This window comes from Triturus cristatus, chromosome 2_2 (genome assembly GCF_964204655.1).
Source record: "Triturus cristatus chromosome 2_2, aTriCri1.1, whole genome shotgun sequence".
In the NCBI taxonomy this organism is placed as follows: domain Eukaryota; kingdom Metazoa; phylum Chordata; class Amphibia; order Caudata; family Salamandridae; genus Triturus; species Triturus cristatus.
In genome coordinates this window covers 526210719-526233227 of record NC_140582.1, presented here as the reverse complement: position 1 = coordinate 526233227, position 22509 = coordinate 526210719, and the positions used below count along the sequence as shown (strand labels likewise).

General features: G+C 44.6%; 1 protein-coding gene across 3 annotated transcripts in view; it reads left to right on the top strand.

Annotated features, from left to right (window-relative positions):
* Nucleotides 1-22509, top strand: part of LRBA (LPS responsive beige-like anchor protein) — a 2426603-nt gene that overhangs the window by 509591 nt on the left and 1894503 nt on the right. For all 3 annotated transcript variants that reach the window (XM_085641653.1, XM_085641654.1, XM_085641652.1), the window contains exon 29: nt 11119-11290. In XM_085641653.1, coding sequence (XP_085497779.1) covers nt 11119-11290 — 172 coding nt within the window. The remainder of the gene's footprint in view (nt 1-11118; nt 11291-22509) is intronic.

Below are 22509 nucleotides of genomic sequence, written 5' to 3'. Positions count from 1 at the left end.
TCTGTCTTGCTTCTTACGTCCCACCCACTCGTTGTCTGTCTTGCTTCTTATGTTGTCTGTCTTGCTTCTTCCCTCCCGTTGTCGGTCTTGCTTCTTCCGTCCCGCCCACCCGTTGTCTATCTTGCTTCTTCCCTCTCACCCCATTGTCTGTCTTACTTCTTCCCTCCCATTGTCTGTCTTGCCATATCATAGCACTTTTTCTTCCTTAACTTCAGCCATGCTGCTCAGCGCCAACACTAAAGAAAAAGAATAAAAGACATTGTCAAAGCAAATAGCTCTTGCATAGGCGAGACATTGACTTTGCCAATGCTTGTTTGATATGTTCGGCAACCTGTGCTTAAGCCGTCATAATTTAGTTTCCACAAAATAAATAAAGGGCAAATTTGAGTTTTTATCCCCCCATGTTGGGCATTCTAAATGTACCCAGGATTTGTGGACTTGCCCAATGGGAACCAAGAAAATAGACTAAATAAGGAAAAGTATTTTCTTTTTCTAATCAAATGTTTGCTTTTTTCTAAAAGTTGCCTCAGGTTAAAGGTTTGCTGTGCTAAATTGCTCTTACCAGATTTCAGGACCAGGGTAATAAAAAAATCACCAAAGTTTATGCAGTTTTTCAAGTGATTTTTGTGGTTTATACCTACTTGTAGTTTGTGGGGAAAGGAGGTATTTGTGAACCTAAAAATCTGGACATTTCTGAAAAGTGGACATGATTCTGGTTTCAGAATTGGGTAATTTGTTTAAATGGCTCATGATTTTCCAAAATAAACTAATTGTTAAATTAAAAAACTAAGGAAAGTAAGTGGGGAAAAAAAAGAAAAAGGCGAAAATGTTTTCATCTTTAATTTTTGCCCCAATGACCGATCTACCAAAGTATTATACCGTTAAATCTGTTACTTTTTTGGACACAGGGAAATTTAGCGTTTGTTGGTTGTCCAAAAACATATAGCCAGAGCCATCACCTGAGCTACCGCTTAAATTGAGTTTCATTATTTAATGACCATGCATCAGTTGAAAAGTAAAATCTAAGGGATAGAAAATGGGTATGAAGGAAAGCTATACAAGTAGTAATATTGGATGTTTGTACAATTCTGAATTTGGGATTACCAAATATATCATGTGAGTCGGAGAGCTTTTTCAAAATGTGCTCATTCTTTCACCCGGACTTAAATTTGGTACCCAAAACTGAAGAAAAGTTTAATATAAAATAACAAATATTCTACGATTGTGTTCCCATAATTCTCTTTGTAAGATTTCTCTGAAATTTGAGTTTTTGGGGAGGGAGGGGGGGGGGGCATAGGCAGCTTTTGTATCTAGGTCCTTGGTCGACCGGTTCCCAAGAATATCTATCACCCCTAAACATTGCTGAAAAGAAGACGTGTGGGAGTTCATGTTGATGTGACATGTGGATTCTACCAATTTTTCTTATGTATAATGAATGCCCTGCAAATGCCAAAATTTGGTTTTAATCATAGAACTTTCTTATGTTTCTATGAGGGACAGTTCCGGAATCTGTGGCCACTGACAAATGTCCTATTGCCCCCAGTGTGTCCACACTTTAAAAAAAAAAAAAAAAATTCTTATTACAGAAAAATTTCAAATGTTTGTTGCGGGATACTTAAGTGGTGATGCTGCTAGAGGCCACTAGGGTGAGGTGAAGGCTTTGATGATGTGCGAGTATTTACATTGTGTTGTACTTGAGGGGGGCTAGGTTGTTACCACATGCTATGATATAGCTGTTTAAGTTCTCGATGACCTCCAGCAGGTTGCTGGTGTGTTCAGGCTGGTGGGCCAAGAAAGTGTAAGTCCAGGCTGCTTCTGAGATGTTTTTCCAGCTGCTTCAGACAGGTTTGGTGGTGGTGGGCCTGTGGTGTTGTGGAATGGGTCTGCAGAAACTGACAAAGGTGTAATCTGACCAGGCAATGGCTTGTCGAATGTGATGTTGCCGATGAAGGTGTAATCTAGTCCAAGAGGTGTCCAGCAGCGACGGTGGGTATGGCGATATGGTGGGTACGGCATAGGTTTCTGAGGTCTTCTAGAACGGCGATCGAGTTTGTCGGTGAAGTCTCCCAGGTCGAAGTTGAAGTTAATGAGGAGGATGTAGGTGCTGGAGTTGTTCATGATGGGTCCGACAAAGTCTGTAATGTTGCTGGTGAAATTGGAGCAAGGGTTTCACGCAGGCTGAAGTGTGCTGTGGTGTTCGAAAGTGAGATTATTCCATATATCTGTGCGATGGGTGTAGTGAGCCATGCCCTTCATTCTGTCTGGTGCAACACATCAGCTGCGCAGTGAGCAGTGGCTGGGGGTTCAAATCAAGGAGGGTTGTGGCAGGGTAGCAGAGGGTGAGAGTATGACCAGGGTTCCTGATGCTGGGGTGGTCCGGACGAGGACTTGGCAAACAGACTGCGGCCGCCTTTAAGTAAATCCTTGGGAGGGGTGAGGAGCTCAGAGCGAGGTGGGTGGCACTGAGGGGTGCAGGAGTCCGGGAACAGGTAAGCAATGCAGCAGAAATGGTTAGAAAATAGAGCAGGAATGGAGCAACAAGGCACAAAAGCAACAAGGAGAGATGGGTCTGCAAACGGAGCAAAAAAGGTAAAGATAAAAAGTTACAAAACAGACCAGAATGGGGCAGCAATGCACAAAAGAGAGCAAACGAGACACAGAATGGGTATGAAAGTGCAAAAATGGAGCAATACGGCACCAACCGGGGTAAGACAGAACAGGAGGCGCACAAAACAAAAGGGCACATTGATGGAGAGGGAGTGATCATGAGAGCAAGAGAGATCGATCAACCAGGAGAAGAGCGATGCGGGGTTCTCAAAGCCCTGGAACAGGAGCACACGTGATTATAGGGGTATTGGAAGGAACCTGTGTAATATCTGATCTGCGCTGCGGCCACAATTAAGTAGGTCCTGGCTGGGTAGAGGAGCACAGGTGTGAGACTGAAAGGAGGTCAGAGGGGGATGGGTACAGGAAGCAGGAGAGCTGGAAACAGTTGAGGAGCATTCGGGTGAAGGGTGGTAAAGTAAGGACACAGAATTATGGACAAACATAGAAAAAGGCACATCAATGAGAAGCAAGCATTGGCAAAACCAATAGGTCTCGCCTATGTGAGAGGTATTGGCTTTACCAATGTCTTTTAACCTTGTTGTACAGCAGAGTGGCTGCTGTTCTGCACGGCCAAAAGTTAGTGGAGTGCTCTGGAGTGGCATGGAGTGGAGTATCATGGCATAAAGTGGAGTGGCGTGGCGTAGAGTGGGTCATGTGGCATAGAGTGGATTGACACGGAGTAGAGTAGTGCAGTTGTGGCTGTAAGTAACTAAAGCATCAATAGAGACAGCAGGCACAGTGAAAGCAACATAACTAAGAAGCTGTTTGCCTGTGTTAAAAGTAGGAAAGCACATTACATGTCTAGAAATAATACCAAAATGCTTATAATAAATTTTTTTTAAAGTGTGTTGCAAAAAGAAGAGGAAAAACAAAGACCAGGAAGAAATATAATGTAAGTGAAGGCTATGGGAGCTAAGAAATCAAAAGATTTCAAATAAGAACGACCATGAAAACAACTAATAGTGTACTCTTGGCAAGATGTAAGCCCACTGAATTGTAAAGAATAAGTCTAGCAATACAGCACACATGCTGCGCAGGCAAGACCTTAAAACGGAGCAAAACGTGGCACAAAACGGGTTAGAAATACAACAGAAGCTGAGTAATGAAGCATGAAACAGTTAGAGGGTAGAACAGAAATGGAGCAAAAAGATGCACAAAACAAGTACAACACAGAGCAGGACAGGGCAATTGGGCACAAAACAAAGAAAAAGAGGCACAGAACAGGTACAAATGTCCAAAAAAGGAGCAATAAGACACTAAATAGGGTAAGACGGAGTAGGAGCTCACAGAACAAATGGGCACACAGATGTAGATATAGAGATCGACCTTGAGAGAAGCGAGGCAGATCTCAGGGGCCTGGAACAGGAGCACAGGTGGTCAGTCCCAGAGGCTAGGAATGGAACCTGGTTAATGTATCTAATATTCATTAAAATTGAATGTTTTCAAATTATTTTGTGTGAAAAGAACTTTGGAATTAAATCCAAACTGCTGTCATTACACCCAACTTTAGGAAAATCTATTACAGCCCAGCAAACCCTTGAAGCAAAGTGACCACATTGTTTCAGGGTGCTACACAACCACCAGTCGACTTCAAACTCGCAGAGTAGCAGAAACCCCACAATAGATAGAGGCCATCAATCTGCATTGAATTGGCATAGCCCTTGATCAAAACACTGAGGGAATGTGGTTCACTGACACACCAAAACACCAGATCAAATGTTGGCTCCCCAATCACAGCCAACAAATTAGAACCGAATTAGCTGAAACATTCAGTGTGAGGGTTTTATACGATATCCCCAGGGTGCTTCTCTGTCCACTTTATTATTTAATTTGTATCTGTATTTCTTGCACACTTCATTAAGATGCACTGTCTGCAAATCCATATTTACGCAGATGATGCTCATACCAAATGTAATTTATAAATCTATTTGCTGAAATTACCAACTTAGTTGCTATTTTAAGATCAATGCTAAGCCGACTTTATGCTTTAATTAGATATGATGCAGTTCATCATTAACCTATTAATATATCGTTTGATGTATTTATCATGAGTGTTTTATTTGACAATGCCTAGAATCTTTATTTTTTTTCATTCCCACGTTGCATTCTGTAAATATGATAACTTTTACTATCTCCTTTGCCTGTTAAACAAATCAGGCATGTCAATGTCATTGAGTTCCTGGCCAGCATCTTCCACTGTATGGAATAAAGCATTCCATATCTGATAGACGTCTGGTTGCAGATTCCTTACCTTAGAATTATCCCCAGGCTGGATCCGGAAATATTTCTACAGCAGTGCCTCTGCGTGTTGGTAGAGGGTGCCGAGTGGCTCTGTAATGACGTCGACCACCAAATTTGACGTCATTAGAGTACATATAAGCTCTAGCCCTGAGGTCACTTTCATCCTTTCTGCACTTCCAAGCAGATCCGGAGTGCGGCACCTCTGCCCATTATTGGCCTATCTCAACGTTTGTCAATGACTGTGTGCTTTCTTCTGGATATCTTCAGAGTCCTGGGGTCTACAATGTCTGTCTCTCATCCTATTTGCATGTGGTATCTAGGCACCCACCCTGACTCCGAACGGTGCGGCTCGTGTCTTCAGCTTCTGTCGTCAGCACTGCAGGAGCACCGCATAGCACAGGTAGCCGCCCATTGGTCGATGGCCACTCATCGGTCACATTCATCTTCTTTCTCCTAGGACCACCTTCCAAAGTCCTTCGTCCTGGCTTTCACCTGGTAAGTTGTGCCGTAGGCAGTCAGCGCTGTGGCCTTCCCCAACTTGACCATATATGCACGGTGTCCCTGTCTAGCCTCCTATTCCTCTGATATCGGAGTCCAAGCAGGTGTCTGTTCGCCACCTTCTGGTTTTTCCTGTCACCCAGGCGACTGTGGCTCAGATGAGGTACTTCTGTCTCAACCTTCATGCCATTTTTGGCTCTCAACCTCCCCCAGGCACACATCTCGGCCCCGAGGAGGTCGGTGAGGCCTCAACTGACTCCACGCTGGCGGTACCACCCTTGGTATCAGCGGGGTCCTCCGAATTCGTGCTGAACTTCCTTTTGGCTCCGGTGCACAGCCCTCCATGGTTCCCACCTATGATGTCTGTATTGGATTCGTTGGATGCCAACTCTGACTTAGACAACACCTATCGCCTCAACTTTTTGTGTGTGCTCACATAGATGAGCCTCCTTCAGAGTTTCATTTGGTTTCTGACCTTGGTGATGCTAGTGCCCTTGACTCTTCCCCGTCCTCTGGCCTGTTTTCTCCTCCTTGCCTCGCTTCGGAGGGAAGCTCTGCTTTTACGGATAGTTGGTGTAGTTCTGGGGCTGCAGCCTCCTTCTGTGGAAGTGGCCATTGATCCCCCTACTTGGGGTGCTCCAGCTGAGACCGGAGCCTGCTTTCCCTTCAGTGAAACCCTCTTTAATATTCTGTTGGGTACTTGGGCTAAGCCCGTTTCAAGGGCCTCTGTGGACCGGTCTATTGCTCATAAGCACCATCCTGCCACTGGAGACCCGCTCTGCCTTTTCCGTCAGCCTTCTCCATGAAGCTTTGTGTTTCGGGCTGCTACAGCCCCCCGAGACATCAGCGCCGTGGCTGACGTCCCTCCAGAAAGGGAGTCTAAAGGGCTGGACACTTAGGGCTGATATATCTTTTCTGCTACCAGCTCCACTCTGCGGTCCCTTTATAACTTTTGTTTTGGGCCCTTTTTCTCATCTAATGTGGGATTCGGTCTCTGGCCTTCTCCCCTCCATCCCTGATGACTCTTTGAACACTCTTGCTCAGTTGTTCCAGGATGGCTGACGGGCTGCTAAATTGCTGATTCGTGGTGGCATCGATGTCACAGATTCTGTTGGGCGGGCCATGACCCTTTCAGTAGCTCTTTGCCAGTGTGCCTAGCTATGTACCTCCGGATCTCTGAGGGTGTTCAATCCACCTTTTTTGGACATGCCTTTCGATATCCAAAATCTATTTGGCTCTCAAGCTGTCTCTCTTTACGCTGTTTTCGGGATAGTCAAAGTGGAGCTAAATCTTAAGCCTTAATTGCTGTACTTCCTCTCTTCCTACTGTGCCCAGTCTGGCTGGATATGGTCTCTTTTATTTCTTTCTGTGTGAGCCTTTATAGAGCAGCGCCAGTGGGCTTCTTCTTTTTACTCCCCCCTCCACATGCCGTTCAGTGTGATGCCCTGCCCCTGCAGGTATTTTCTTGCATTCTTACCTTGTCAATGACATGTTGTGGTCCATGGTTCTTTTCTGGAATGCGTCTTAATTTCGGACTCTGTTTGGTATCTCTGCCATTGGCTGCACTGTGTTCTTTGCTTTCTACCCAAGTTCTGATTGGGGTGTTTTTATGGTATTGAGTGGATGCACTGTTGCCGTGTGCCCTATCCAACAGGGTACTTCGTCTGTATGCTTTACACCTCAAAATTGCCATAGTACCCCTTACAGGGGACTCCACATGCCATGCTTGGTGCACTGGTGCAAGTCAGAAGATGGTGCCGGGGGTTCTTCTTGCCCCCCTTCCAATCCCCCTGTTTATTGACTGTTTCTCTACATTCGCCAGGGTCTTCAGATGTGTGGTAAAGGGCCTGGTTCTTGGCCTACGGTTCTTTGTCTGTTTGTGCCTGGAGTGGTGTCCCTTCTTTCTCTCTATATGCGTTCGCTCTTCTTGTGCTAGCGAGACGGGCCTGTGCCCCCTATTTTTCTCTCTCTCTCTCTCTCTCTCGATCTCGATCTCGATCCTAGTGTCCATCCCTTGTCTGTATCTTGGCAGAGGTGATCAACTCTGCTGCCCTACCTCTTCTATGCCTCTGCATGGCATGTTTTTTTCTCCTCTTCTGCCTCGCGCGCAGCTGCGGTTGCTTTCAATTTTGCTTGGAGCCGTTTCCATGACACCTCCTATACCAACCCCAGCATTTCATTGCTGGCCTGGCTGTTCTTCTGGAGTGCCTTCTACCTTTTTTGGGGGTATTCGGCATATGCTCCTCTTCTGTTCTTCTCGGACATGGGTTCCTTCCTTGCCTGTCCACTCAGGGTTGGATCGTGCAGAGGTTTGTGATGCCTTAGGATTCTTTTCTGGGGTATTTTCTCCACTTCTTGCGAGCGCATTTGCAGTTCTCACCCCTCGGGGGCTCGTCTTCCTTGTACTTATGGGCTACCAAGTATGACCTTTGGTGGCGTCCGGATCCTCACCCATGCTGTTCCCTGGCTTGTTAGCCGGGCACCGGTTGTCCCGTGCATACGAGGACTTTTCCTTGCTTCTGGCCTTCCTGCTTTCTAGGTTGTGGTCACTGACTCACTGTCTGTTTCTTCTCTTACACTGGCTCTTTGGTTGTACTTTCATTTCAGGCGTTGGTCTTCCAATACAATTTTCTTTTACACTGTGGCCTGGTCGTCTGTATTGGACTCCCAGGTGTTGGCCTTGTCCACCTCGGTCACTTTTTCCAGTCCTTCATTTTGGTCTTTATTTCTCTATTTTAGCGGGGTTGTTTTCTTTTCAATTGTCTCTCGCCTTCCTAATCGTACCGTTGTGTCGGTAGTGCTGTGTTTGTCTGCTCCCTTAGTTTTCTGGGTGTGTACTTCCTCCCCACCCTCTCCCTTTAGACGGTCTATGTGGCTGGGTCTCAGTTTGCTGTTGTCTCGCCTTCGGCCTTCTTGGGCACTTATTATTGTCCAATTTGAAGTTTGTATATGTTTGTTCATACATATCATATATATTGTCATACATCTCTAACTATGTGTTTTATACCTTCTTTTCTTGGGTTTCTATGCTGCATAGTCCCAGAGATCCTCCTCTCTCTCAACGTGTTTCCTCTGCCTAACGTGGTATATGGCCATGATTGTTGCTAACACTCGCAATGCTTTATCAGCTGTTGGTTGAAGCCCTATGCCATGCCTACTTCTATGGCTGGGAGCTTGGCCCAGTAGTTTTAGCTGTTGTCCTTAGCCTTCCGCCTCAGTCTTCAGAACTGGTTGCCCTTCTGAGGGGCATTGTAGTGCTATGTTTATATGGAGTGCTCTTGTCACTTGTCTTGTTCTACTGCCATGCATTTTCTCCCATGTCTTTGTACGACTGCTGATTCAGTTTTGGACGGGCTTCTCCCTGAGTTTTCTCGTGTGATGCTTTCTTCCACTCCTCCCTTCCTGGCAAGCGGTTTCTCTTTTTCTTATGTGGACCAGATAGCCTAGTCGGGGAGATTTCTTGGAATCAGTTCGCAGACCCTCCACCAGGCTGGCATGGCTTGGGTAATTATTCTAAGGTAAGGAATCTGCGGCTACATGTCTCTATCAGATGAATAGGTTGCTTACCTTTGGTAATGCCTTATCTGGTAGAGATTAGATCTATCCTTAGATTCCTTAGTAACCCACCCATCCTCCCCGCTCTGCGAACTGATTCGCCTTTTCTTCCAGATCCCTTCTATGCACCTATGTGATTTTAGTTGGTAAAAAAAAAAAATTATGAATATCCGACACACTAAACAGCCCATAATACTTAATATAAGCGCCTTTCAAAAAGAGAATTTTGTTTTGGGCACACTGTCTCCATTGCAGTTTCTATACATGGCTCCGCGTATTTGCACATAAAGTAGTCGCAGAAGACATTGACGTCAAGGAATGGCTTATATGAACTCTAACGGCAATCCCTTCCGGTGGACGACGTTGTTACGGTGTCACTAGCTGCCCTCTACTGACGTGCACAGGTACTGCTGTAGAAATATTTCCAGATCAAGTCTGGAGCCTGGGGATAATTCTACGGTAGGAATCTGCGGCAAGAACTAATCTCTACGAGATAAAGTGTTACCAAAGGTGAGTAACTTACTCAGTGGTACAAAACAAATCTCCTTCTATTATGCAGCTATGAAGTGGATAGGATTCCTTCTGCGTTTGACCACCACCATTGGATACCGCCCTGAACAAGCACACATCAAGGAGTGCTATGCGACTTGCGTTAACTTTGCAAGTAATTGTCAAGGACACCAACTTGTTTTTCTTCGTCCTCCTTAAAGTACTTCTAATTTAGCAAACAAGTGACTGGTTGATCTTCAAGATGTTCTAGTTGTATGAGGAACGTTTTGAGACGTTATCAGAATTCTTTATATGACCTAGATTTTTTGTTGTAGCTATTTCAACTATATTTGTCAATTAATAACAAAACAGCTACATTTTAACAGTACTTTTTTCTATTATATTGCATTATGGTTACCTCAAATGCATATTATATTGTAGTAGTACTCTTAAGGAAAATAATTAGAGCGACACTGTAGAAATAACTAAATCTAATGCATTAATAATAAACTACACCTTTACTTCCCCACCTTAGAAAAGGACTGGAGACCATTTTCATTAAACAAAAAACGTGCTTCTATTTAACTTTGCCTATATCTCACCATCTGAAGAATGTCTCACCTGCTACACCATCCTCACCACCTCCTGTGACCTCACCACATTCATCACCCTCACTCTCTAATTTCTTCCAATCTCCCCTCCGTTCCACCCACCAACCTTTCAATAACTCCACTTCATCACTTCTTCCACTTCAACTTTACAGCACAATTCGTCTGTATTGCAGAACCTCTATTTTTGTATAGCTCTTGTGTGTGCGTGCGTGCGTGTGTTTGTGTGTGTGTGTGTGACGAGGTTTGCGGTATATAAATCCCACATACATACGGTCAAAGGCCGTGAAGTACTCACCAGACATTACATCTACATATACACCAGCCATAGATAAGTTTAAAGAAATTGATGGACCGTAAAAGCCATCACTCGTCGCCATTTCAAATCAATGACGATAGGGTCTTGGATCAATCTAGGGCTCTCTCTGCACCTCTCTGCTCATAAACTCCCGAATATCATTGTCCTAGCTGAATGAACGGTGGCTTTGCGATGCCATGCTCTCTTTTATTAGTTATGGCATTGCCTGCCCCCTTCTGCATAATTAGAAGTTTAGATGAATATCTCGTGCTCCACGATGAGCAATCAGTGCTGTCTCCATTCACCTATGGTTTCTTCACAAATTTCAAATGCTTTTCTTATTAGGCCCTAATGGGAGGTAAGCCCAAAGTCAGTGCAGTAATTCACACCAGCCCTGTGGTGTTATAAGTCATATAGCACGAGGTGGAGCGGGCGTTTTGTATTTCTGGGCTCATTTCAGTTCGTTGATTTCTTTTGCAGCATGGACACAACTGTTGAAGGTAGTATGCCAGCATTTTCCCAGCTAAGAGGATTTCAGTTAAGTGTTGGAGTGCTCCAATGATGTGATTTTAGGGATGCAAGATAACACTCAACAATGGGTGTCGTTTCTTTAGTATTGCAGCTGCAAATCCTGGCAGATAAACGTATTTTCATACCACAATGGCACATATGATGTCTGGTTTTATTTTGAGAAACAGAACAGGCGTTTCTCGGTGGTAAACGGTTATAGGTGGAATTTGGAACAAATTGTGTTTAAAATGAAGAAAACAAAACCAAGGAATGCGATGGCTTATGTCAACATCTTTGTTTCCCATCTTTTAGGAGGATAGCAAACAGGCTCAGTTCCTTGCCTTGGCAGTGGTGTACTTTATCTCTGTCCTAATGGTGTCAAAATACAGAGACATCTTGGAACCCCAGAATGAGAGGCGACGGCCTCCGAGCAGCCAGTCAATGAGGGGCACAGAGAACGGAAGCAGCGACGCAGCATCTGCAGGTTAGGTTGCTTACAGTGCCACGCCATTGTCGTACAAACCGCACTGGTGGTACATTGAATGAACTGAATGGCCTATTACTATGGGAGTATTTGTAAGTGTGTGCAGAGATTTCTTAGAACAACTCGACATGCAAAGAGCAGCTACTTTACAGTAACAGCAAGGCAAACATTTTAACTGCTTTGCAGGCAAACCATTGAATTTTAAGTCGATTTCTGTGTAATTGCTATAATAACTTAAGCTTATTTTATTCAGCTTGATAATATGGCACACTTGGAAGGACTCCCATAATTGCTTTTACATTCCCGGATACGGTTTCCCAAACAATATCTCGAATCTAATGATCATATTACTTCAGCAGCTTACGGAAGATTGCGTGCTCTCCATATTTAATGCCTTGTGCTTCACTGCAGCATTTGTTATTTTTTGCGCTAAAAATTAATCTAGTTTCACAACTAAATGTATGTTTGTGTTATTCAGGAATAGAGATAAGAATTTGAATAAACTGTATGAAATTCCTTTCTGCGTTTCCTTTGTTGAAGGTGCATAAAAGATGATACCCTGTTCTGGTTCTTCCTCGTTTCATTTGTTTGGGAGATGCTTCCCTCACTGGTGGGACAGGAGAACTATGTTAAAGAATGCTGTCTTTTGGTCTCGTGAGCTGAGGAGAGCCCTGACAACACCTAGCTCTGCGCAGTAATGCCTCCCTGGCCTGATATAGCCATCTTTTCAGCATTTCTCCGAATGGTGTAGTCGTGTTCACATGAATTTTTTGGGTCACACGCAGTCGATCCCCTAAGCCCCAAGAGGTAAAGACAACATTTTGGAGCAAAGGAGAACTGGGTCTTTCACTTTGCCCTACTGAGTTAAGCTCACGTGAAAAGGGATGCTAGGAGTCAGACAAATCTTTCAGAGAACCTCTCGCCCACAGCTAGTATACATCAAGCCCTACCTGTATCCCCGAAATTTGTTCGGGCACATAATGATTGGTGCTTTACTATATGGGTCTTTGTTATGCATCATTTGTCTACAAAACATGTACTTCAGAATTATTGTAAGTATTATTAACAGCTTTGCAATATTTACACAGATTAGGCAAAAGTTAAATACGTTCATATTGTATTTTATCGCACATCCCTGTACTACTAGTTTCTACCTTGGTCCGAGCCAACCAGCTGTCTACGAGCTTGGTTCGGTAAATCCGAACAGTATGCCACGTCATGAAATGCCTCCCAGCATACATTTTACTGTCTTCAGGCCAGGAGTTGGATCCATGGTTCAGCATTCCCTCCAGCAACCAGTCTGTCTATCCCTGCCTTATATACCTCCTTAAGGCATGGTGCCTCATGGAGCGAGCAGGGAGTCTGCTCAGCCCTGGCTTCTGTATTATTTATACAGGATATTTGAGCAGTTCTTCTTGATCAGAAAATGCACATTTAAATCTACTGCTACTTTCCTTCAATCTTCCTCGAAGACGTAACACCCTTGTTGCTATTTATAACGTGTGCAGCAGAAAATGAACATTTTCTTTCTTGCTCCTGTAGGCATGCGATATGAAAAAAACATAGCAATCCAAGCTCACATTTCAGCTACAGCAACACAAGTCACATTAGCCTGCTTTCTAGACCTTTAATTTTCATCATGCACGCATTGATTTTAAATCCAAAAGCAATACTATATTAGCTTGTGTTAAATGCAATCAAGCCTGTAGTGCAAGTAACACAGAAACTACACACACACACACGTCTTGCTAATACCACAGTGTGGTACTGGCAGAGTGAAGAAAACAGATCTTGTTGTTCAGGACTCAGGCCATACAGAACTACATAGGCTGGCCTAATAAAAAATAGCTTATTTCTTATCACCACCAAGGAACTATTCTGATTATGCGGGAGGAATCACATCAAGACGTGCCTTTGAAGTAGTCCGTGAAACAAGGGAAGGTGACGCATACGACTGCAATCCTTCTTTTTCCGGATATTAGCCCTCCCAAGAGTTCCAGGAGGGCTTACTTGCAGATATTCACAAATTACTTCATTTGCCTCAGGGTCCAGGCCGATGTACATTATCCTTTGCAACTTAGCGGATGTGAGAGGGTCTTGCTGTTTGGTCAAACTGTGAAATCTTTGAGTCCTTCAAGACATTAAATGCATCTATGTCTAAATCGTGACTGTGTCCTTGTGGTACTAGTGACCATTATAAATGTGAGGCTCAGAGTTAACTTCTCCAGCTTAAGGAGGGATGTATTCACTTTTAAGATGTAGTGCTGCTTTACCTTACCAAAGCCATTGCACCCATAAGCCCTCATAGGTGTGACCAGCTCGTGAGCTGCTGGCCTGCTTGCAGTCTCTGTATTTTGAGTGCATGTGTTTATTATATTTTGGTATCTTGTTGATTATTTGACACATTAATGCTGTGACCTGCTCTGATATATAGTGTTGTGTTCTTTCTGTAAAACTCAGTAAACTTATTGAAAAGAAAATACAACAAATGCTATCGATTTAAAAATGTTACCAGTGGATCCAGTGCTGGCCTCATACATCCACACCACCACAGTCCCATTAGGGTTCTTGTTGTTTCTGCTGGATGCTGGAAATGGCTTCTCCTGACACTTCACCGTTTTATGTACTAGAACTAGATTTCTCATCACCCCTTCCTGCAAGGATCGTTTTTCCTTCAATTTGCTGTATTCCTGATTTTTTTTAATGTCAAATACAAAAATTTTAAAAATAATAAACTTGTCTATGTCCTCTATGTATGATGATGGAGACTGACTTTAATCTGTTTCTTTATGGATACTTCTAAACGCAAATTCCTCAACTTCTGAATATTTCCCAGACAGGCTAGATCTGGGAACTTTAAAGTAATGATTCTGTGTGCTCCGAAGCGACATCATTAAACTCGGGAAGTGACGAGCAGTGCCACTCAGGTGTGCTGGTGTCATTCCCTACCTTTCCACACCTTTAGGTGCAGATCTGTAGCTTCTCATTGATCTTAAAGGCCCTACATTTCATCAAAATTTACCAGTGTGCAAGGGAAAATGTCACCTCTTAAGACAACAGTGTTGAAAAATGTTGGAGCACTACTCCAGGCCCTGTGATGATTGTACTCGGATGCACCCAAAAGCCATATGGGACCGCAAGGCAAAACTTTACATCCCCGAACACAAGAAGACTCCACAACAGTCCAAATTGAAAGGAAGGTCCTGTTCCGGTTCCTGAAGTCGTTCGCGTGGCACATCATTGTTGTGGTAGAAGTCTTTGGGTAAGTCAATAAAAGGCATAAGTTATCGAAATGGGAATCTGACCCTTCTTGTCACACTTGGACTCCAGAGAGGGTGCATGGGCATCTGTGTGCCTCTGGTCTTGCTCCCAATCTCAGTTGGAGCCAATTCAGTCTAGTTCAGGTGCGCCCCAGTGACGTTGCAGCAAGTAGAGAATCTCAGAGAGGCCATACTGCACATTTGTGGCACTTTACCAGCTCTCTGGCATGCCTTACGACCCCATGGTTCACAGAGGCCTCAAATCAGACTTCTACTGGTGGATCCACCCTCTGTACCTGCATAGAGTTCAGCACCGGCTTCGGTGCATACTTCGGTTCTTACTCCGCCCCCATGTGCCGGTTCCCTTCACAATGATGCCAATGCCAGCACTAGAGCAAAAATTACAGCCTTTTGTGCTATCCGACTCGGAGCATAATCTAGCACAACTGAGGCCGTGCCTGGCTCTGACGGGCACACAGCCAACAGGCAGTTTTCCTGATTCTAACACTTTGTCCTTACCATGCGGTAGGGCACACTTTACACAATCTTTTTGGCACTAACTCGGACAATGACAATTATGATGAAGGGAGTGATTACATCCAACAGTATGATGAGGATTACTGGTATGAAGTAATTCAGGATGTCAGTGTTCAGGATACTTCACTAGATACCAGTCTTGTATCTTCCCCTGGTCCTGCTACAGAGAAAAGCACCTCCGTCACAGTCATATGCCGAGAGCAGCAGAAGTCTTAGTAGACCTACAGCTTTCCACTATGACGGTAAAGACTACTGTTTTAATTTAGGTGCATCTTCCAGGTCAGGCCCCTACAGTACCTCTTCTACAATTTAATGAGGCCCTATTTGGACGCTCTTTTAGGTACTTGAGCGAAACCCTATTCAGGACCATCCTTTAACATGCAGGTTGCTCTTTGCCATCATCCTGCACTGGTTGACAAAGCCTTTGTTCCTCAACATCCAATGCCAGAGAGTTTGGTGATACAGGTGTCCACCAGCAAAGTAAATTCCAATGGCTTCCTTATGACTTCCTGATTGAGAGTTTAAAAGAATAGAAATATTTGGCAAACATATTTTTTTCTCCACAAGCCTTGATCTGAGGTAAATAAATGCCAGCTGTCTTCTCTGCTGTTACTCCCATGCCCTTTGGGACATGGTGGCAGACGTTTTAGTGGCTGTTCCGGATGATCTTCAGGTATCCCTTACTCAAGCTGCCCAGGATGGTTGCGATGCAGCTAAATTAGTCATGCGTTCTGCTTGGGCTGAGCAACGGGGACCAATGTGGCAATTTGACATCAAAACTGGGTGAAGTCTACGGGCTTCTTTAAGTTTGTCCAATAATCCCTAATGGACCTGCTGTTTGACGGCTCTCACCTATTTGACGAAAAAGCAGTCTTAGCCCTGGAATGGTTTGAGGAGGATAGGGTCACAGCACATCCCTTGGGTCTTTCTGCTCCCATCTGACAATTACACCAATAATTTTGCCCTCTCTGTTGCTACTGTCTCTGTTTTCAGTTATGCGAACGCCAGACCCCTCCACCAGCCCAGCAGTCCTTTCGGGCCTTCGAGACCATACAAAGGATAGCATGGGCAGGGTGCAGCTCAATGCTTGTCCCTGCCCCACCCTTCCAGTATCCCTATCAGCAAAACCACTTAAGTGCGTCATTGCCGGCACACAGCTACCCTGTCTGAGGCAGGATCCAATATTTCCTCCAGGGGTGGCAGGCTATCACTTCAGACAAATGGGTCCTCCAAATTGTCCATTAGGCCTATGCCTTTCCATGTCTCTCTACCCTGCCTCCCCTTCTACCTTCATCAGGGCGTTTGACTGAAGCCCATCTGTCCGTCTTGCAGCAGGAAGTGCAGGTCCCTTCTGACCTCAGAAGTGGGAACAGAATGTTACTCCCTCTTCTTCCTTGTGCCAAAGAAGGGCAGACGTATTTGTCCTATTTTGGATCTTTCCCTTCTCCACACTTCCTTGTGAAAGGACAAATTCAAGATCCTCTTGCTGTCTGCCCTAGACTTTGCAAACTGGATGGTGGTGTTGGACTTGCAGGATGCCTATTTCAATATTCCCATCCACCTGTCTTCTGAAGGTAGGCTCGCCCCAGTCAGACAACCACCTTCGGATGACGGCTAATCTAACATCATTGGGGTTCATTATCAACGTGCCAAAGTCATACCCAACTCATTTGCAGATGCTCCTGTTCAGCAGAGCTATTCTGCATATGGTTCAATTTCATGCCTTTTCCCCAAAGTAGAGTGTACAGAACAATCGGGCTGTGATCTCGATGTTTCAGCCTGTGTGCTGTATCTCATTGTGATTGTGAGTGTTCGGTTCCTGGGGTTGTTTGCCTCCTGTATCCTGCTGGACAAACATACCAGGTGGCACATGCAGAATCTGCAGTGGTCCCAGAAATCCCATTGGGCACAATATAGGGTAATCTGTCTGATTGTATCCAGATTTCGAAGCAGACTGCAAAATACCCTGCAGTTATGGCTACTTGACCGCATTTGGGTCAGTGGCATACCCCTCTCTTACCCCACCCAGAACTGATGATGGTCATGGATGAATCGCTAGTGGGCTGGAGAGTCCATTTGGGAGAGGTGGAGGTCAGTGGCTCGACTCCACATCAGTTTGTTGGAATTGAGAGCGATTTGCTTGGTACTGAAGGCATTCCCGCCCACCACGAGGGGAAGGCTAGTGCAGTTGCTCACAGATACCACCACTTCCATGTGGTACCACAGTAAGCCGGGCAGGTGCAAGTGGCTGGACCGCCATGTAATTTCTTGGGTAGTAAACCACCTGGAGGGATCTCTGAGAGCTAGGGTGGACGAACTGAGCAGCTGCCAGTTGCACCCAGAGGTGGTATAAGGAGTCTTCCAGCAATGGACCACCGCAGAGAATGTGCAAAGTCAGCAATTTTGCGCGATGCTGTTTCCAAGAACACACTATCTGAGACACATTTTATCTGGAGTGGAGCTCGGGACCGCTGTATGCATTTACACCACTGCTTCTCTTGCTCAGAGTTCTGAAAAAAATCAGGAACGACTGGGCCTAATTCACCCTACTGGCAGCAGATTGGGCTAGGAGAGTATAGTACCCGGAATTCCTGGGCGTGAGTAATCCAGCCTCCAATCAAGCAGCCGCTTTGGTAGGATCTTCTGTCGCAGCAGCAAGGAAGGGTACTGCACCCGGGCCTGCACAATTTGCATTCCATGCTTGGAGATTAACTGGTAACAACTGACTTTCTTCAACCTTCCCCAGAGGGTGTTGCTGCCACCTTGGCAGTGAGGCGCCCTTCCACAAAATTAATGCACAGTAGTAGTTGGACCAAATTTGTGGATGGATGTTGCACCTAACAAATTTACCCATTACAAGAAAAATTGTCTAGAGTTTTGTCTTTTTTGCTATCCCTGATGCATATGGATCTTGTTTTGGTTACTGTTAAAGACTATGTATTGGCACTTCTGGCTTTTTTTGCGATTGATGGGTCCAACGTCTTTATTTAAATCGCCTGTTGATATGAGAATTTTGAATGGTTTGCAACATTTTTCTGATTGGATACTTTTAGCCGCACATTCCTAACCTTGTAAGTACCCACAGGTGTCAGACTGGATTTCGTATGTTTTTCTCCACAATTCCCTTGTGCACTGTTGGTGGCATTATGCGGCCTTTTGTTGGATCTATCCCACCCCGGAAGTAACATCAAGTCCACAATAAAACTGCTATCTCTGCATGCCGATGTCAGTTCCTTTCTTTCCACTCCTTCTGACGTGAATCTGGAGCTTGCTCCCTTGTTTTCTGTCATCTGACAGAAAATGTTTCCAAAACCTCAATGACACGTTGCTGAAGGTAGGCTCCCTCAAGCAGTAGTCAATCACCTCTAGACAGTGGACGACCTGCTGACATCCCTGAGATTTTCCATCAACGTGTCAGTCGCACTTGACTACTTCACAGAGGCGCCCTTTCATTTGAGTCATTTTAGACCCTATGCTGTTTTGAGCCTCCATTCTGCTTCAATGAGTGCAGGATATTCAGGCTTCAGTCCCAATGTTTCAATCCTTGACCTGGTCTCTGAGAGATTGGTTTTGAGACTTCTTATCCTCCTGCATCCTGCTAGTGGACAGTACCACGTGGCACAAGTGGACTCAGCAATGGGATCTGAATTCTCAGTAGGCACAACACCAACTGAACCTCTCAAATTCCATCCAGTTGTCAGAGGAGACTACAAAGGATCTGCAGTACTGGTTGCTGTACTGCAACTAAATTGACGGCTAACGAGTCTCATTACCTCACCCAGAGCTGATGGTTGCGATGGCTGCATTGTCACTTGGTTGGGAGGCCATCTGGAAGAGGGGGAGCTCAGAGGCCTCTGGCAGAAAACCAGCTCCTCATCAACCTGTTGGAGCTCCAGGCGATTCGCTTGGCACTAAAGTCTTTCCTCCTATCCGTAAAGGGGTAACAAGTTCAGATTCTTAGAGACCACATGGCCACCATGTTGCACTGCAACAAGCAGGACAGGATGGGAAACGTTGTTCCTGTGCCAAGAGGCTCTACACCAGAACTGGATCGTCGGGGTAGATCCGTGGCTGGACAACCCCAGGCACGCTCTTTGACCAGGGTAGATGAACTCTGCCGACGTTGCCTAGCAGATCAACAATGGCAGCTGCACTCTGAGGTGGCACAGGGCATCGACCATCAATGAGGAGAACTTTGCTCAATCTTTTTGCCACTGCTAAGAATGCGCTGTATCCAAACGTTAGCACGTTAGAGTTCCCAATGCAGTTCTTCTTCAGGGATGCCTTTCAGATGAAATGGTAATTGTGACTCCTTTATGCCTTCCCTCCTCTTCCTCGCCTGTCCAAAGTTCTGAAGAAGATCTGGAACGGTTGGGGCCAAGTCATCCTTATGGCTCCATATTGCGTCAGGAGTGTGAGGTGCCTATAACTTCTGGCCATGAGCATCCATCTTCTGATTTGGCTGCCTCTTCTGGAGGATGTTCCCTTGCAGCAGCAGGGCAAGATCCTGCACCTGAGCCTTTACAACTTAAGCTCCCATGGTTGGAGATTAATCAGCTGCAGTTGACTGCCTTTAGCCTTCCTTCCTAGGTAGTAAATGAGTCTCTGACAACCAGGTGTCCCGTCACCAGTTTTTCTGTTTCAAACAGGCTGATCTGAGGAAACTTGTGTTTGATATTAATTGACTTAAGAATTGGGCTCCCTGTTTTATGGTATTTAGTTGTTTTTTTACAGCTAGATGTATCCATATTTATATTTTGCTAATTTTATCTGTTCATTCATATTTATTAAACCGAAATAGGTATATTCCCACCTTTATTTAACAGATACTTGTACCCTCCTGCTTGAATATGTGACATGTTTCAATGATATTAACAGCCATAAATAATAAATCAGGACACTGGTATGAAATTTTAAGTATCAACTATGAGTTCATCTCCACTGTTTACACCTCATTATTAAAATTTCTCTTTTTAAATTCCTTTTATTGTCAGTCCGCACACCTACTGGCCTGGCTGTGATGATTGACTGCATTTAGAATAAACCAAAAATACCAAAGTAATTTCTTTTTTTGGCCAAATTTAAAAATAAATACTGACTAGAAAATACATTGTTTTCTGTTTGTATCCAGCTGTAAAAAGTAAGTAAAAAAACAAAAACGGGGAGCTTTATTTAAGCACTATCTGGTGTATATCACACTCATAAGGGTAGACAACAGAGAGAGCATTACCAAAAGTAAATACCTTGTTCTTGTGATGAGTACTTCTAACCACAGATTCCTCCTCTTGTGAATAGATACCAATACAGTACCTCTCCGGATGGTGAAATCGTTCAGGCCAGAAAATGCTGCAGGTCTAAAAGACAAAATGCCCCACCCATCGGACTCAACTATCAGAGCAGTAGTGGTTCGTAAAGGTGTGCACTGTTGCCGGTTTTGCAGCCTGGCAGATGTCAAGGGCAGGCATATTGCGTGCCAAAGCGGTGGTAGCAGTCTCGACCCGGGTGGAATGACCTCTCGGTCCTTCCAGGAACTGCCTTTTGGCCAGCGCATCACAGACCTTAATGTTGAGGACTATCCGCCTCAACAGCCTTCCCTTTCTGCCCTCTGGAGAACCCCTCAGAAAGCTGATCATCCACCTGATGATCCTTGGTACGATCAATGTAAAAACCTGAAGCTCTTTTGGGAATCCAATTTTACTTCTCCTTTTTCAAGCGGTGACGATGGGAGGAACAAGAATGCTGGGAAGGTGGTGGATTGGAGTTCCGACTTTAGGCAAGAAAGCAGCATGAGTCTTCAGCACCAGTTTGTTCAGACAAAAAGGTGGTATTGGGAGGTTGCACCCAAAGTGCCTGAAGTGCAGTCACTCCATGAGTTGAAGTGATTACCATGAGGAAGACCGTCTTTAAGGTCAGAAGATGCAGCGAGAAGCTTTGCATTGGCTCAAAAGGAGTAAACATGAGAAATGTCAAGACAAAATTAAGGTCCCACTGTTGCATCACAAATGCTTTGGGAGGAAACATGCATCAAATGTTTATTAAGTTACATCACAACAGGTGACTAAACATGAATAGTTGGTTCAGTAAATGTAAAAAGGGCTGTGAAATGACCTTGAACAGTGACCTCTGCAAGGCGTTGCTAGGCCAAATACAAAATTAACAATAGAACATTCGACAGGCTTGTAAGTGGGCCTGTCTAGCAGACTTCACACCAGGCCACAAATTTGTCCCATCGCCTGGCGTAAATAGACTTTGTGGAAGAACGTCTGGCAGCAAGAATGACACCCACCACTTCAGGAGCAGATAATTTGCAGTTAACTGCCACTGCTCAAACTCCTGCATGGAGGTCTAGATTGCGCTGCAACAGGAGATCTGTCAAAGTGGCAGCCTTGTCTAAGAGCAGATGCTTGACCTCCACCAGCGTGTCCTTGATGACAGCCATTCAACGCCGAATGAATGGCTTGTAGCTCCTGTTGATTGATTTGGAGCCAGGTTTCCTCCAGAGACCAGAGTCCTCTGATCTCCATTTCCAAAAAGATCAGTTTTTGAATGTTTAGACTTTTCACAGGATCAGGGATGCAGGATTCTCTATTTTCAAGCAAGAGAATGATACATTTTGTATGTTTAGTCTGTTTGTCTGCTTTAAACATCAGCATATGAATAAAGCCAAGATATATTAGTAGTTGTTGGAAGCTGGCTCTGTATATACTATACCTAAACTACGGTATAGTGTGCACAGAGTCCAGGGAGTCACCAGAGGTATAGCAGAGGCTAAATTAGGTAAGATTTAACAGCCCTCTTTGTGGTGGCATGGGCGAGCAGTTCGGCTTATCCAGAGGGTGTGTTAAGCATTTATTGTATTCACTCAAGGACTGATGGCACACACTCAGAGACAGAATCCAGACCAATTGGATAAGTATAAAAAGGATCGACTTAGTACATGTAAGGCAAAATAAACCTTCAATTGTAAACATTTGCACAGAAATTCAATTGGGAATGGATTTGCAATTGTTATAGGGGGTATGCTTTTCAAAAAGCAGTTCAAATGACACACTAATTACTTTTAGAGTACTTTTTGATTACTTTAAGATTACATCAATGTCTTGGGGTGGTATGCCTAGAAACGACACCGAGGAATCTCACAATACAAAGTAAGACTTTTCTTGGTTTTAAACAGTTACTTTTCTCCCATATAGAAACAGTTCGACACTTAGATCATTTTCTGAACAAAAATCATAACATGGGTTCCTATGGGAAAAATTAAGTCAGTAATTGCAGGTAAGTAAAACGATTTACAGTAGTGATCTTTTGGGTGCTCGACCAGGGTCCAGCAAGGTTAGGTTATGCACTGAAAATGCACCCTCAGCGGCACTGGGGTGGCCGGGTGCAGAGTGCAAATTTGGCACCAGGTCCAATGCTAACCAA